At 44.9% G+C, this 15,703-nt stretch overlaps 3 protein-coding genes across 3 annotated transcripts in view; 2 read left to right on the forward strand and 1 right to left on the reverse strand.

The window, feature by feature from the left end:
- Positions 1-402: 402 nt before the first annotated feature.
- LOC133168998 (inhibin beta B chain-like) lies at positions 403-4,856 on the reverse strand. Its single transcript, XM_061300787.1, has 2 exons — positions 4,063-4,856; positions 403-2,416 (listed from the first exon to the last, which is right to left on the reverse strand). Exons 1-2 carry the CDS (start codon positions 4,469-4,471, stop codon positions 1,641-1,643), a joined length of 1,185 nt encoding a protein of 394 aa, XP_061156771.1. The 5' UTR covers positions 4,472-4,856; the 3' UTR covers positions 403-1,640.
- A 983-nt stretch (positions 4,857-5,839) lies between these two features.
- Positions 5,840-9,391, forward strand: LOC133169002 (ras-related protein O-RAL-like). Its single transcript, XM_061300799.1, has 5 exons — positions 5,840-5,991; positions 7,520-7,651; positions 7,716-7,924; positions 8,533-8,707; positions 8,931-9,391. The coding sequence occupies exons 2-5, from the start codon at positions 7,538-7,540 to the stop codon at positions 9,036-9,038; spliced, it is 606 nt and encodes a 201-aa protein (XP_061156783.1). The 5' UTR covers positions 5,840-5,991; positions 7,520-7,537; the 3' UTR covers positions 9,039-9,391.
- Positions 9,392-10,563: 1,172 nt separating this feature from the next.
- Positions 10,564-15,703, forward strand: part of agap1 (ArfGAP with GTPase domain, ankyrin repeat and PH domain 1) — a 42,581-nt gene continuing 37,441 nt past the window's right edge. Inside the window, exons 1-4 of the mRNA XM_061300773.1 lie at positions 10,564-10,744; positions 10,874-11,063; positions 11,338-11,461; positions 11,533-11,741. Of these exons, the coding sequence (XP_061156757.1) occupies positions 10,730-10,744; positions 10,874-11,063; positions 11,338-11,461; positions 11,533-11,741 (538 nt within the window). The 5' untranslated portion in view covers positions 10,564-10,729. The remainder of the gene's footprint in view (positions 10,745-10,873; positions 11,064-11,337; positions 11,462-11,532; positions 11,742-15,703) is intronic.

Genomic DNA, 15,703 nt, shown 5'->3' on the forward strand with positions numbered 1-15,703 from the left:
TATGGTGTAACACAACAGATTTTTGTTGGTGGTGATTTTTTCCAATAAAAAGTCGTGCCGTGAATGAAAAAAGTTTGGGAAACACCGCTGACAATACACGTAACAACTCGGTTTGCCGTGTGACATCATCAAGGACTATGATAGCTTTTACCTGGCTTCAATGTTCTTTTTGCATTTGCCGGTGTTAGCTGTTGTTGTTGCACGTGCCAACACCGCCAGCTGTCTTGAATGTTTTCTTTCAAACTTGTTCGCCTTTCACATGATCAATCGCTTCACCCACATTGACGCCTGAGGGTCTTCTGATGGCTGCTGGGAAAACCGCAAACCATCCCAACATTCCAGTCGAGCTTTTTTTGTAGAAGCATGTCTTAGTCACATAACCCAAGAACCTCAAAGCACTCATTTCATTTCATAATAAGACATTTATTTTTTTGCAACAGTCACCATGACGAAAACATTGAAATGTTACTGTACACGGACCGTGTGTGCTTCAGTCTAAATGAATCTAAGAAATTGAGCTATTAAAAAGTGTATTAAAAAAAAAACATCTTCAAGGCAGAGATGAAGATGGTGGTGATCCACATGACAGTGTTTTTAGGCCTCTTATGACAACACTCAAATACAGACAGTACCTCTTTGGTTCCTTGAACGCAGTTTTAGAAAAATAACTTTTTTTTTTTAATTGGATGTCCCGTGTTGGCAGCTTTTCAGCTCCTCAGTGCAAATAATCGAATAACGGTGAATGGGAGGGGTTGCGAATGGGCGGGGCCGGAGAGGCGCGACCACGCCGAACGTTCCGCAGAGCAAGTCGAGCAAACTAGAGAGCGATAAAGCAATGGAGCTACTCACCGTGCGTACGTTTCAAGTATTGCCGATAGTGATCGTTTGTTGCTGGCGTTCAGCTTGTCTGCTGTGTGCTCAATATGTTGCATAGCTTGTGTGGCACTTGTGTCTTGGACTGGTGAGGCGCCACCTAATGCTCACTGGAGGCATTTCAATCCGCAAGTGCTCTTAACCGTGTGAGGAGCTGAGCCTCAGCGTGAGTTTGTGATTTGAAAATTGGCTGTGAGGTCACAGAGGTCAACTCCCAGCATACAACCATGCGCAGTGGTACCTTGACTTGGGAAACACTTTAAAAATAATAATAATAAGAGTGCATTGTAAAAGATAAATATGAAAACGTGGAGAATGTAAAAGAAGTGAACTGGTTGTGTGAATTCAGCCAAAACGCACATCGTTTGTGTCTTCTGGAAGGGGCGTGGCCTTGTGAGTGACATCACAAGCTCTGTCTTCAGGTTATGCAGCTATTAATAATTATAGCAAACATTTTTGTATAATTGACGCTGAGGGGAAAAAAATAACCTGCCAATAAAAAAAAAAGAAAATAGGGGTTGGCTCCCCTCCCAAAAAAAATAATTAATACAATTGATAAATACCATGAATAAATAATTACATTAAGGCAATTTAAAACTTTCAAACCGCCCCTTTGACAATACAATTGTTCTAAAACAGCCACTTTTTAGGGGCGCTCGTAAGTCAAGGTACCACTGCGCATGAACAAACATAAATATATGTACAAGCTTATACGCGAGTGCACGTGAGAGCGTGCACTTCTCCAGACGCTCCACCTGGTTCCGAGCTCAAGCGCAGCCGCACTCCTCCACGATCATGTTGGGAACGTCTCGTTTGACAATGTTGTACTCGTCGTCAAAATACAGCATGGACATGGTGCTCAGCCTGGTCGGGATGCAGCAGGAGTTCATGGAACCCGGGCTCATCCCTCGCATGCGGTACTGGTTCACCACCGCCGTGTGGAAAGACGACGCCGAGCCGGGGACGCCCGCCATGTAAGCGGGACACTTCCCTTCACAGTAGTTCCCGAAGTAACCGGACGGCGCGATGATCCAGTCGTTCCAGCCTATGAGTCGGAAGTCGATGTAGAACTGCTGGCGGCAGCACAGACCGCCGCTGCCGTCGCATTCCAGTCCTCGCTTCCGAATGCGATGCTTGGCGTCCACCTGCCGGGCCTGCAGCACCAGAAAAGGCCGGTGCGATTCGTCGTTGCGGTTGAGGAGGACGGGCGCCGCGCCCGCCGCCTCGCATCCGTCGCAGCGCACGTCCAGGTTCTGCCGTCGGTCGCCCTGCTCGAACACCAAGCGCACGGCCTGGGTCAGCGTGAAGGTGTGCCACCCGCTTCGTTTCAGCTCCACGCACTTCTCCACCAGGTTCCACTTGCTGCTCAGGCCCGGTTCCTGGTAGTACACCTTCACCGTCACTTTCCGCCGCGAGCGCACCTCGACGGGCGGTGGAAGCAACTTGAAGTAGAGCCAGAGGGTGGCCTGTATCACATCCAGGTTCTGGTTGCCCTCATTGGAGATCAGGAAGAACAAACTGGACTTGGACATCACCAGATCATCTGCAACAAGTGGCACAACGCAGGACTGATAAAATTAGGATGACATTGGACCTCGGAATTTGCAAATTGGGCTTTTCTTCTGTGTCGCTCATCTGGACTCACACTGATCCTCCCAGTGGCCAATTAGAATATTATGAACAATTGTTTAGTCCTGGGTGTCAAAGTCCAGGCCTGGGGGCCAGATGCGGACCACCAAATCATTTTATGTGCCCCACTAAAGAAAAATTCAAAGCATTCTGACAGAAAAACTATTCAAATTGAGGATTTTTTTTTCAGATTAATTTAATCCAAGGGACCGGAAGCAAGAATTTTATTAAAGTATACAAATATGACATCAAATGAAAAATCTGCTTTCATATATATATATATATTATATATTATATATATATATATATTATATATATATATATAGAATAACAGCAATCTTGTCTGTGAAAAGTAGACTCCCCCAGACCCTAATTCCAGTATTAAGCGCGCTAGCAGTGTTAATTAGCATGGCTTCTCAGTCATCCCTTTGTGAGAGGGGTATTTGTCAGAACAGTGTAGCTTTTTCTCGGCAGCGATGATTAGTGACTTAGGAGCAACGTGTTGAGCCACAGAAGCCAGCTGAAGCTTCTTGTAGCGCTGAGCTACTCAACCCTCGACCTCTGCAAGTGTGTGGCCAGCCTAGCAAAACTTTTTCGGGACTGTCTCGGTGGTTGATTCTCAGTTTTGCAATTCAATTTCTTTTGATGTAATGCGAAATTTTAAATGTGCATGGAAAACTGCAGTGCGAGACCGCATCTTTTGAGCTTTGTTTTTCACAGTCCTAATAACGGGACACCACAACGTCTGGTCAGCGACCAAAATAAAAGCACAGTCTCATCTGCGGGCCAGAGCAAACATGCACAGTAGGTCCAGTTTACATGCTGATTGACAGTTGCCAAGTGAAGAAGATTAGAGCAATTATTCAAGAGTGAACTGTGTGAACTCTGAGCGGAGCCGATTGAGAGTGACACTGAGAACCCGAGATAATCATAAAGCTTCACACTTGGATGCTTAATGCACACACGCACATGCACACATGCCAGGTACGAGTGCACGTTCACGACTTGTTCTAGTGATGTGGAGAGCAGACGTTTCTCAAGATGCACGCAGGCAGTCAGTTACTAGCTGGGTCCGTTGGGGCGCAACTGTAGCAGTCAGCTGGAAGCCGCTCAAAGCACTGATGCAACCATTTTTGACAGAAGCGTCTGAAGGCTGTCAAAGGTGACACCACGGCTCACGTTTATTTTTCAGGAATGATTTATTTGACTTTTTTTCCAGCATGTTAACATAAGTTTCTGTCTGCAACAGGTGTGACAAGAAAGTCACGTTTCTATTCACTTTCATATTATTATTAGGATGCCACGCATGCTCAGTAAGAAAAAGAAAAATAATTGGAAAAATTTAAAATTTCAAGGCAACAAATGAATAGAATTTTAAGTTTTGCTGTTTTGAAAATTCTTTCTTATATTTCACATTTAAAAAAAAAAGAAGTTTACCGACCTAATTATTCCTTGTATTGCCCTCCAATATAAACATATATGTAAAAACAACTCCGCAAATTGCTTTAAGCAAGTTCCCCAATTCTGGCCTCCAAGTTAAAGAACTACTGGACAACGCACCTTTTTCCGCAAAGCTGATGATCTCCGAGCTCTCTTCCAGAACGTCATTGCTCATCGGGTGCCCGTCCAAATTGGGGATCTCCACCCTGCCGTCCTCCCGCAGCTTCCCGGCGTGGAGCTTCCGTAGCGCCGTCACCATGGCGGCCTTCGGCACCGGGTGCGTGATGTTGGGCCGCTTCCTCATCTGCAGTCTGCTCAAGATGTGCCTCTTGACCACCTCCAACAAGTCCGCGTCCAGCCGGCCCGTTTCCGCGGACTCCTCCGGCTGAGCGACGCCGCAAGACGCGCAGCTATCCCGGGACGGAGCGCGCGCCTCACCCTCGCTCGTGGTGGTACTGGGCGAAGCAGTGCTGAGGATGCAGAGGACGCAAGTCGAGAGCAGAGCCAATCGGAGTAGCCAACAAGTCATTTTCTGTTTGAGAATGAATAGAAGAACTTTGGTCCCGCTTTGCTCACACTTTAAGTCATCAAGTCCAAAGTGAAGTCCAGGGAACGCTCTGTTACATCACGCCAACACTTTGCCACTCAGCTCTAAAGATGAAGACGAGTCACGCTTCAAAAGGAAACCTAACCCGAAGCCTTCAAAGTATCCCACAAAATGTGAATCCATTTGAAAAGTTGCGCCATTTTTTCATAAGTTCCCAAGCACGGCTGCTGCTGCTGCTGCTGCTGCTGCACTGTGGCCGAGGAAAGAGGAGGATGAGGACGAAGAGGAGGTGGACGAGGAGGAGGAGGTGTGCCAGCGAATGAGTCCATTCTGGCATCTGGGACCCACGACGCACCACACCACCAAGTCCTTCTTGACGCGGGTGGGAGTGGCCAGTGATGGGGTGGGTGGGGTTCGGAAGAAATTCCCAATGATTCCTCACGTCTCACTTGAACCTCTTTTTTTTTTTTCCATCTCACGTGAAACAAGACCCGGTGCACAAGTTTCTCGCATTTTTTTTTAGAGGTAGAACAATGACTGACTTGACCCGTCTGTGTTGTCCTATCGTAAAGTCATCCAACGAGTGTGATAATGCCGTGCAATGTTAGTTTACTGCTTTTTCACGATTACATTTGTGGTATCTATAAGAATTACGCTATAGATTATTTCAAACCATGCTCTTCTCCCAGACACTTAGAAACTTAAATGTGTAAGAGAGGGTTCTCGTTTCCTCATTTTTATTAGACATTTCTTTTTTTAAAGACAATCAAGAGTAGTTTGAGAAGTGAAATTTGATCAACTTGCATAATTCATCAGAAGTAAAACCTTAATTGAACTAGTGTGGTGCGACAGTGCCACCTTTTGGCGAGTCTATTGTAACTGCAGCGCTAGCTACTTATTACCCCAATGATCATCGCCCAAACATTAAACTAATGGCACTCAGTATAATTTCTCACTAAATGTAAATCCTTGAACGTGATGCCTTAAAACCAACCAAAGACGAATGTTTATTGATAAGTAATATAACTACTATATCAATCTGCGTTTCCCTCTATAAAGTGTGAAAAATTAGTTTATTTTAAGAAGAGAAAACTCAATGAACACCTCAGTGCGTCACGCGACGTCATATCCTGTCAAAGTTCTTATCTTTTCCCAACGACGAAACGATGTGTCACTCTGTGCACCGTTCCTAGATTTGTAAAATATAGAAATGGAACCACTTTTCTTTTAAATATTATTACTTTGGGTGTAAAATTCTTAGTAGTGAAATGTGAGGCCATGAACGCTGTGGCATGTTTATCAAATTACAGCCAACGCGAGTTAGTCTCGCAGTAACGTTTTGAGCTGTGAAGAGTTAGACCTCTTGTCGCTCTTCCTTCTTTGGCTGCTCCGGCCACAACACAAGGTGGGGCACAAAAAGTCGGCTGCTCGTCCAACTTGATTTTCTATCACTGCGCTGTATGGCGGGTAACTTTGCAAGCAAGTGAAAGAAGTACTAACAGGTAAGTTTGCTGGTGTTTTTGTTACAGTTCACTACGTGTCTCGCTTTGCGGACAAGCCGTAATGTCGTTTGAACTCAACTGGTTCTCCCTGAGGGAGAGAAAGCGCTATCGGTACCAGCATGTCACATGAGCGTCAGTGGCCTCGGCCAATCGTCTGTCTCGGGGGCGTGCATAAAAAGGCTTAGATCCAATCAGAGTCGGATTTTGATTTGAGGGCGGGAACCTGTAAAAAAAACGATATGGGGGCTTGTCGAAACTCGTTGATTGGCTGTCAGTTTACTCACAAACTTTGAATTGGTTCTGTTTGAGTCATCCCAACAATACATCTTTTTTTTTTCTTATACGTTCATTCATTCTGCCTCTTACCATTTTTTCGCCGTGATTTCGACGTGACGGCTTATTTCAACTCGATTGCTGCTATCCAGTTTCGTTTCATGAACTGCAGATTCATATGGCGTTAGATTGACTATAATTTATCGTTGTATTATTAAATATCGCGGCCAGAGCCAATATTGGAGTTTATACTTTAATCAACTTGTACGAATATTACTGGGACATAACTACATTATATTCATTACTTACCAGTGCAATAGTTAAAAAAAAAAAAAATCGACTTACAGGTGTCAAACTCAAGGACCGGGGGCCAGACATGGCCCGCCATATCATTTTATGTGGCCCGCGAAGACAAATTGTGCATCAAGTTCTTGTCATTACTAGAATGGCAAATTCATTTTTAATATCTTTTTTTATATAGGAAGCTTTCATAGGTGAGCAGTGAACAACACACATAGCTTTCAAACCTCACACACTCTTCTTGCATTCTATCAGCTATTAAGAGAAGTCTGCTACCGTCAGCCAATCTGCTCTCTCGGTGTAGAAATTCACGAGGTAATTCAAAAGTGTTCATTGTAGTGGCTTGTCCTCTCTCCGCCATACAGAGCATCTGGAAATTATTCACAGAGTTTCAACTTGTTCCTCATTTTATGTCACAGACACATACTAAAAATGAATTAAATTCACTTGAATGTTTCCTCAAAAATCACTTAATGGCAATGTGTGTGTATTTTTATTTTTGAAAATGTATTAATGTATTAATGTATTAATATTTGTATTATAGATATATATATATGACCAATTTTTACTCATCTGATTTGAAAACGAGTTATTTGTCAGTTTGTTTTGTAGCTTTTACTGTATATAATATGAGGTGCTCATACATTTATTTGGGTTGACAGTCATAATGGCCCTCCGAAAGAAGCTATGACTACAATGGGGCCCGTGAAAAAAATGAGTATGACACCCCTGTACTAAAAGATGAAGAACTTAAACCTGTTGTTGCAATTCGGCCAGTTAGAAAACAGCAAATTGTATTAACATTGCATTGAAATGTTTACAGTAGATTAAATAAAGTGAACCTGCAAACACTTAAGTGCACTTTAAGTGCATCCTAAATTTAGACATGGACTCAATCAATGTTGATAAACAGTTCTCCGAATGGCCGTGTGATTGTTTGCACTGGTCTGTGCAGGTGTCGCTGTGAGGTGTCATGGCCTCGAGCAAAAACAAGAACCAGACGTCTCTGGCGCTCCACAAGGTGATCATGGTGGGCAGCGGCGGTGTTGGGAAATCCGCCCTCACGCTGCAGTTCATGTATGACGAGGTAAGATCGCCACACTTGCGTTTCCCAGTTAGCCACGTCTGTCTCCACGGTGTTTTGCTTGCAGTTTGTGGAAGATTATGAGCCCACCAAGGCCGACAGCTACAGGAAGAAGGTGGTCCTAGACGGAGAGGATGTCCAGATTGACATTCTGGACACGGCGGGGCAGGAGGACTACGCCGCAATCAGGGACAACTACTTCCGCAGCGGAGAGGGATTCCTGCTGGTTTTTTCCATCACCGAATACGAGTCCTTTGTGTCCACAGCAGAGTTAAGGTGCGCTCAAATTTTCTTTACAATACGTTGTATAGGCACCCACTCGTCTAAACTCGGCATTCCGATTACCGTATTTTCCGGCCTATAAGGCGCACCGGACTATAAGGCGCACCTTCAATGAATGGCCCATTTTAAAACTTTATCCTTATATAAGGCGCACCGGACTATAAGGCGCACCATGAATGCATCATGTCAGATTTTTAATCCAAATCAAATCATTCTCCATTTTATCTTTTTTATTTCAACTTCAGACGGAACAAATTACTTTATAATCATAAAATAATGATCCATAGTCTTTTTGAGTCATGATTCATAGTCTTCAGAGGGCCACTTATGATTGATTTCATGACACAATGCTTTGGGCCAGTTTAAATTTAAGAATTTGGTCCATATATAAGGCGCACCGGACTATAAGGCGCACTGTTGGTTTTTGAGAACATTTTAGGTTTTTAGGTGCGCCTTATAGGGCAGAAAATACGGTAATATTGCGTTTGTGGAATATGAGTTAAGCAACAAAATGTATCCATTTTGAATCCATCTGAGGGGGCGGCCATTTTGCCACCTGCTGAAGTACACAAACAAGCAGTTTTAATGGCTGCTTTCCATAGGGAACAGATTCTGCGCGTGAAGGAAGAGGAAAGCATTCCCATGCTGCTGGTGGGGAATAAGTCGGACCTGGAGGAGCGGCGAAAAGTCACTGTTGAGGAGGTGATGGAAAAGGTCAACGAGTGGCGCGTTCAGTATGTGGAGACTTCAGCTAAGACAAGAGCCAACGTGGATAAGGTAAGCACATAGGGTCGCAAAAGTTAGACACTCTGAGTGACTTTTTGCTCTTTGGGTGTTTTTATTTTTTTATTTTGTGGACCCTTGCACACCCAATATAAAGAAAAGTTAACCCAATATTGCATGGGGTTGGTTGTATTTTCACGACTCCCCCATCGTAGTTCGCGTACAGTGATGGAGCTCATGGCGAGCACGCTCTCTGATCGTCCTGGGTTTCTCTCAGGTGTTCTTCGACTTGATGCGTGAGGTGCGCATGAAGAAAATGGCCGAGGGCATGGACAAAAATGGGCCAAGTGGAAAGAAGAAGAAAAAGCGCTGCTGCATTCTTTAACGCGCTACAGAGCAGGCCGAGAACACAAATGCTGCTGACGGACGACAATCACCCAGAGAGCTCTTCTCAATCAGGGCCTAAAACGTGGCCACTTTTTGTCATCCGAACACAGGTTGTGCTAAAACAGTCCAAAGTGTCAATTTACCTGCGTGTGGACATTTGCTTGCTTGGTTTACGCTCCGTTTCACACCTTTTGATCATGAACGTATTTGACATTCTCCCCACGCTTCAGCGGTCACCTTCTAAACATGACATAGATCACGCCGGGATCAATCTATGTGTTCACTACAGACACAACATGGGAAAAAAAAAAACACGATTTGATAATAAAAGAACCTCACTTGTGTTTTGTATTTTGAAGCAGTTGTCATTGCTCAGCCGTGATGCTTTTTTTTTTCTTTCACTGGAAGGTGCTATAATTCCCACCTCGTTTGGATAAACATATCTGTCGAGCTATCTCATCATATGATGCAAATTTTCTGCTCTTCTTTTTGAAAACTGATGGAGAGGGGATTACTGAATCCTCAACACCTATTTCCTCGACAACTATACCATGTAGTTTGTGTCTCGTTGAAAAAAACAAAACAAAAAACAACAATATACGACGTAGCTCGTGGCATCTCAGAACGTTGTTTCCCGGTACCAACACCAGGGGGCGCAGTTTCTCTATTAATACAGAGTGTCGCTTAGAGAATCCCGGACTTTATTGTGACTGTCCAGTTAAGTCTGTACAAAACACACACTTACAAAGACACACTTCATTCTCTGAGAACGCGAATGTTCGAAGAGATACAGGGTGGGAGGAAGAAACGCGGCTTTGTAGACATTTTACTGCTGGACTTTCTGGATGGACAACAAATGGCAGCATACACACAATAGACACTAAGGGGATTTTTGTCTGCTTTGTGTCATCCCCTATTTTCTAATAAAAGCTCAAAGTCAGCACATGCCAGCCACCTGCACGTGTGTGTTTAATGTGTGCATGTGCAGAAAAGGTGAGCGACAGTGTGACATTTTATTCATCGGTAGGTTTATACTCTTCCTCAGGCATATTGTGAATGGGGGCATTGAATGGCATTTGATTCCATGCCAAGTGGATGGAAGGCAACTATGTGAACCACCAGAAAATCTATTGTAGACGCAGAAAGCGACCTACCAATTTGCCAAATTCAAAGAGGCGTAACTGACATGTGTGTAAGGGGCCACGTCCACAGAGTAAACTTCAAGATACTGCTTTGGTATGTTTTGCCAGAAAGAAGCGGGTCAATAAATATAATTATTTATTATTATTATTATTATTTTATTATTATTATTATTAAATAGCGGCTGTCACGTTTGTAAGTAAATAAGATCTTGCTTAAGTGAAGTGTGCGGGTCCTGATAAGGTGGAAGAAAATCAAACAAAACAGGGAGCATTTATTTTATTTTTACAACACAAATATCTCCATTTCTACTTAACTGCTTTTGCCCCCTCTGGTGATATGACAACACTTTTACTCATGTTTTAAAGGATATGACGTAACACACGAATCCCAGTGGAAGTGGAAAAGTGGATGTTGTTGCTCGTCTCCAAGGAAGAAGACGTGATGAAGCCTCTCCGCTATTCCCCAATGAATATGTCGAAGGACTGATATCGGAATGGCCGTTTATGGAGAGCTGTAACACCGTTGGAGTTTTCCCAAGGCTGGGTGATGAGTCTAATATCCGTGAGTTGTGTTTTGAAATTACTCTACGCGATCGACGCTCGGACGTTTATTTTGAAACGAGCCACACTAGCAGGAAGCACATTGTGGTCAATAACGGTCGTTCCTCCTTCGTTTGTGCTGTGGATCCAGTCGACCGGAGATGGACCTCGGTGCACGGGACGGGACAGCGGCCGAACAGAACCTAACAAACCTGGCCAACTGATCGCTTCGAAGGAAACTGGAGTGTTTTCTGGAAGCGCGTTCCCGAGACTGAGCTTCGGGTGGCGGAGGCAAACAAGACAAGGCTCGGGAGGAAGCAGGCGCGAACGAACCGCTCCGGGTAGGACCCACCAACCAGCTGTTCACGACCCAGATGTTTTGTGTCGGTAAAATAGTAGCCGTGTTTGGTCTTCTCCAAAGTGACTTTATTTGGAGAGTTCCCCCAAATTGGGAAGCCACGGCTAGCTATTTAGCTTTAGCCGGGGTCCAGCTAGCAGCTACCGTAGCCCGCTAGCAGGAAGGCCGTTGTGGAGTAATTATCATGACTGCATGTGGCTCTGGAATCTTGTTTTGAACTCTATAAATCGGTACCACCTCTTTTCCTCCTCTGGCAGTCGAGACATGGAGAGGTCCTGCTCAGGCTGCTGCACATCTGTCAGCGTCCCCGAGTCAGGAGCCCGGAGACGGCGGGGACCGAGTGCCCGCAGCGGCCAGTAGCTACGGCACTGCTCAGTGGCAGTGAGTACCATCGTGGTCATGATGATTAGGAATAGGAGACATATTTATACGATTTGTATCTGATTTTCCAGTTGTTCGGCAAACGTCCCACCCCCCTGGCTGAAGTCCCCATCAGCGATGAATTACCAGCAGCATCTCGCCAATTCGGCCGCCATCCGGGCCGAGATCCAGAGGTTCGAGTCCGTCCATCCCAACATCTACTCCATCTACGAGCTGCTGGAGCGAGTGGACGAGCCCTTGCTTCAGACCCAGATCCGGGAGCATGTCATCGCCATCGAAGGTAGGATTGCTCCAACGTTTTTTAAAAAAAAGCTGTCTCGGAATTGTTTTGATCAACGCTTTGGAAGTCGGGTTGCTTCGTGGGATGTCCTGGCCATGTGAGGAGCTAGGGATGTCTGTCTTGAAAGGTTCTGTAGTCGCTCTTGCATAGTGAAGGACGTGATGTTGAAAAGGAAAAAAGGAAAGGAGATTTCCAGGAAATTTTGAACCATGAAGCCCACCCATTGGTTTAACTTCAGATGGGAGGTCATTATGGATCTGATGTACAATGCATCTTCTAACGATCTCGGTTCATTTCATCGGTTCAGTGGAGCTCACATTTTCTGCAAATACTGCCGCAGTTGTTTGTAGCGACATACAGATGTCCTGTGAGTCCTGATTGGTCTTCCTCATTTCTGCATGAGGAGCATTAGTTGGCGTTAAACACTGCTTCGTTTGTTGTCTTCCGTAATCTTTGAGTGAGCATCAAGGAAAAAATCGTCTTCGCAATGATGGAAGTTGCTTACGTAACGTACCAGCTGAAATATCTGCACCTTTTGTGCCTAATGCAGTTTCAACCCCACCCCCATGCAGATTAGGGCCGAGCGCCGACATTCAATTCCCCTCTCAGTTAAGTGCTTGTGTACTTTCTGCACATCATCATCTGGTGCCCTGCAGGCCCGTCTCTGCGCATAAAGCCGACGATGTGCTCGGCGGAATCGTGACGCGAAGATTCTAATGGGCATCCCATCGCAATGGCGGCGGGAACATGTCGATGGGCATTTCAAGTCCAGTTTTGTCACCTGGGAAGTCATTAAACCCGGCAGCGTGTGGTTAAACCTGTAGGTTAAAGCAAGGTCAGAGGTCACTCACTCTTGTTACCAACTGATGGCGAGTCAAAGAGAGTCGGGATTACCGCCAAACAGCACTTTTGCTTTTCCTTAATCCGGCCCGCCAGACGCTCGTTGCCGAGCGGAGCTTCACATGAGTATGAGGGCGATTATGCATGTTGATGTGTTTACTGTTGATGCGTGTTTGTTGTTTTAGCAACATGCTAACGTACGTGAAAGCTTGGCGGTGCCGCTGAGGTCCCCCACTGTCCAATCTGTGTCGTTTCCAGACACCCCGCTGAGTCTCGAGTCTTTGTCTCTTAAATGGTGTTGTTCTTTAAGATGACAAATCCCCTGACCCCCTTCCAAAGATGAGGGGCCTAAGCTTAACTGACATTTTCCTTTCTTTCTATCCTCTTGTTTTGCGTGACAATGAGCGGCGGTGTCCCGCCTCCAGACGTCCGCCGTTGACAGGTGGTAGCATCGGCACTCGAACGAATTCCAATTGGTTGAAGTCGACAGTGTTTTAATGGACGTTGACTAGTTGCTGATGAATGACGGCATTCCTATCTGGAAGTGATCGATTTTTGCAAGCTACCCATCACACTTTGCCGATGTCGCTCGTTATAGTGAAACCCGACGAGATAAATTGTCCGGAATATTCCGCAGAAATCTTGACGAACAAAGTCGTTTGGAGGGGTGGGCCAGTATTTACTGCAACTCAAAATGTAATAATAGCAGACATTTTGGAGTAATAGACATTTCAGTGACAAAAAAAAATAGATCTGTCACAATCAAATATTTTTTTAGACTCGATTATTCTATTGGTTATCGCAGCGATTAATCGAGTACATTTTATTTACGTCCAAAAAAAAAAAAAATCCCCAATTATTTTTTATTTGCTATTGCTTAGTGATAAAAAAACAACCGCTAAGCAATGTCACACAATAAATCCAACAATATAGATTATTTCTTTATTTTACTCGCTTGATCTTGTCAGTAGGATCTGTCCTTACTGTCTTCTCTTCTGATGGTCAAACAGAACGGCGCCGCAGTGCCGATGTCGCCCAGGCGTCCACCTGATCCGCGATGGATCATCTATCATGTTTTCAGGATAAATCAAACAAGCGGAAGCGAAAGGTCAAACGGAAGCCACAAAGAGCCCTTTGGCTCATAAGCTGACGCTGTAACCATAGACGCACCTAATGGCCTCAATCAGCACATTTGAGCGGGCAGCGCGAGGGTCACTCGACAAGACCAAACCAAAACAAACAAATGGCACAAGCCGATTAGTATCTCGATGACCGCCCGCATGTCCTTTTCAGACGCAACTGTCCGAAGCGGCACATCGCCGCCGCGTCCGAAGTCTTAAGTGTTCAACTTCACACTCCCCATGCGCTGACTTTTGCCGTCCTGACGCTCATATGCGTCATGTTGGCAGCTGCAGTCGGCTTCCCTGTTCCCCAAACGAAAAGGAAGCACCGGACACCGACCCAAACAATAGCAGAGGCTAGTCCCACACGGATCGCACGCGGGTATTAAAATAGACTTCCTGCCCTCAGCGCAACAATGCTCCCGTATCTTCCTGCGACGGCGGCGGCGACTTGTTAAAAAAGCTCCGATACTACGACGCGGATACCAGCCTGACGTAAAAGTACTCTGCCCTCCCTCAGTATTTGAAAGGGTTGGGGTATCGTCCAATATTCTAATATTGCTTATAATATAATATTTTGCCAAAAGAAATGCAAACATAGCACCAGTGTTGTAATGGTTCGATATTTTTGCACCCCAAATCAGACATTTGTCCTGTGCAGAAAAAATCCAACACTCATTTTCTATGGTTGAAATGACCATCATTTGTTCACTCCTTTATTTTTTTAAGAGCCACCGAAGGCACTATGTAGGGGATAACCAGCACTCACTTCACATTCCGAGAGCACGAGAAAATAGCCAACTCACTATATGGTGCTCTGTATTTTTGATAATCTGTCATCTGATCCCTGGAGCCACGCCTCCAACAAGCAAGCATTGTGGAGGGAACAGAAAAGACGGAGAAATGTGGAAAGACGAGGTTTCCCTCGGATTGCGAAAAGACACAAAGCACTTTGAATTAAACATGAACAGAAGAACACGAGCCCCAGGTAGCGTCACTAACTTGAGAACCTGAAATGTCTTCTCTTGGGTCACTGCACAAGTAGTTTGTGTCGGTCTTATTTGACTTATTTTCTCGCGAGAATTTATGATTTCATTTCCTACGATACAGTGATGTGTGTCTTTATTCCAATGTTTACACTCCAAACATGCCACACTGCAGTCTATGGCTCCCAACCCCTTACTGCCATTTTTTTTTTTTCCCCTCCTTCGTTTTCATTCTGGTCACTGTGCCCTCGTTCGTCCACGTGTATTTGCTTCGAGACGGGTTTATTTTTAGGAAGCGTTCTTTTATATCCAGCAACGACATCTTGTGGCGATAGTTCAGGCCAGCTGCACTACTGGGTGATGCTCAGCAGGGGGCAGCAGTTAGTAACATTTGCTGCCTGAGAATGCGCTGGCGTTTCGGAGTGATACATCTTTTATTTATATAGCATGTGGAGATGTTGCTTTTAACCTCCCAAGTGACGCTCAATAGAACAATAATTATCAACTTTATTCTTCTGAGGATGAGTTGTGTCCTGTAAATTGCAGAATATTCTAGTTTCAAAGTGATAAGGTCGACTGTTCCAAAGATCTTCTCTGGGTGAGAAGCAAGTACACCAACAAATGGGATGTGAATGTAATAGTCGCTGGTGATGGAAAGGATGTGAGCTTCATGCTTGTTGGAAGATTTTTTTTTTTTTTTTTTAATGAAGTAACTGAAAAGAGAATTGGAATAACCTACAAGCATTCAAGGCAGTGAACTCTGTGGGGGGGGTTCTGGTGGTGAGCTCAGAGAAGTTGTGGGCCACAAAAAGTAGGTCATACACATTACGAATGTATTTGTTGTATTTGTGCTTTTGTTGTTGATTTCATGAAGCCTCCGCGGAGCAGAGGATGCTAATGAAGGTCGACAGTTACATTTGACAGAAATTCTCTCGGTGCAGTTACCACCCAAAGCGGGGCGGCTGGTTACCATGGCGATTTCCCCGCGTCTAAACTTGATTTTCTTCTTCTATGC

Source organism: Syngnathus typhle, linkage group LG2 (genome assembly GCF_033458585.1).
Source record: "Syngnathus typhle isolate RoL2023-S1 ecotype Sweden linkage group LG2, RoL_Styp_1.0, whole genome shotgun sequence".
NCBI classification, from domain to species: Eukaryota; Metazoa; Chordata; class Actinopteri; order Syngnathiformes; family Syngnathidae; genus Syngnathus; species Syngnathus typhle.

Excerpts from the sequence above, each read along its gene's own strand:
- LOC133168998 (XM_061300787.1), bottom strand. The coding sequence starts at position 4,471 with ATGACTTGTTGGCTACTCCGATTGGCTCTGCTCTCGACTTGCGTCCTC. Across the intron at positions 2,417-4,062 it reads CATCAGCTTTGCGGAAAAAG|ATGATCTGGTGATGTCCAAG; the intron begins GTGCGTTGTCCA and ends CACTTGTTGCAG.
- LOC133169002 (XM_061300799.1), top strand. The coding sequence starts at position 7,538 with ATGGCCTCGAGCAAAAACAAGAACCAGACGTCTCTGGCGCTCCACAAG. Across the intron at positions 7,652-7,715 it reads TGCAGTTCATGTATGACGAG|TTTGTGGAAGATTATGAGCC; the intron begins GTAAGATCGCCA and ends TTTTGCTTGCAG. Across the intron at positions 7,925-8,532 it reads GTGTCCACAGCAGAGTTAAG|GGAACAGATTCTGCGCGTGA; the intron begins GTGCGCTCAAAT and ends TGCTTTCCATAG.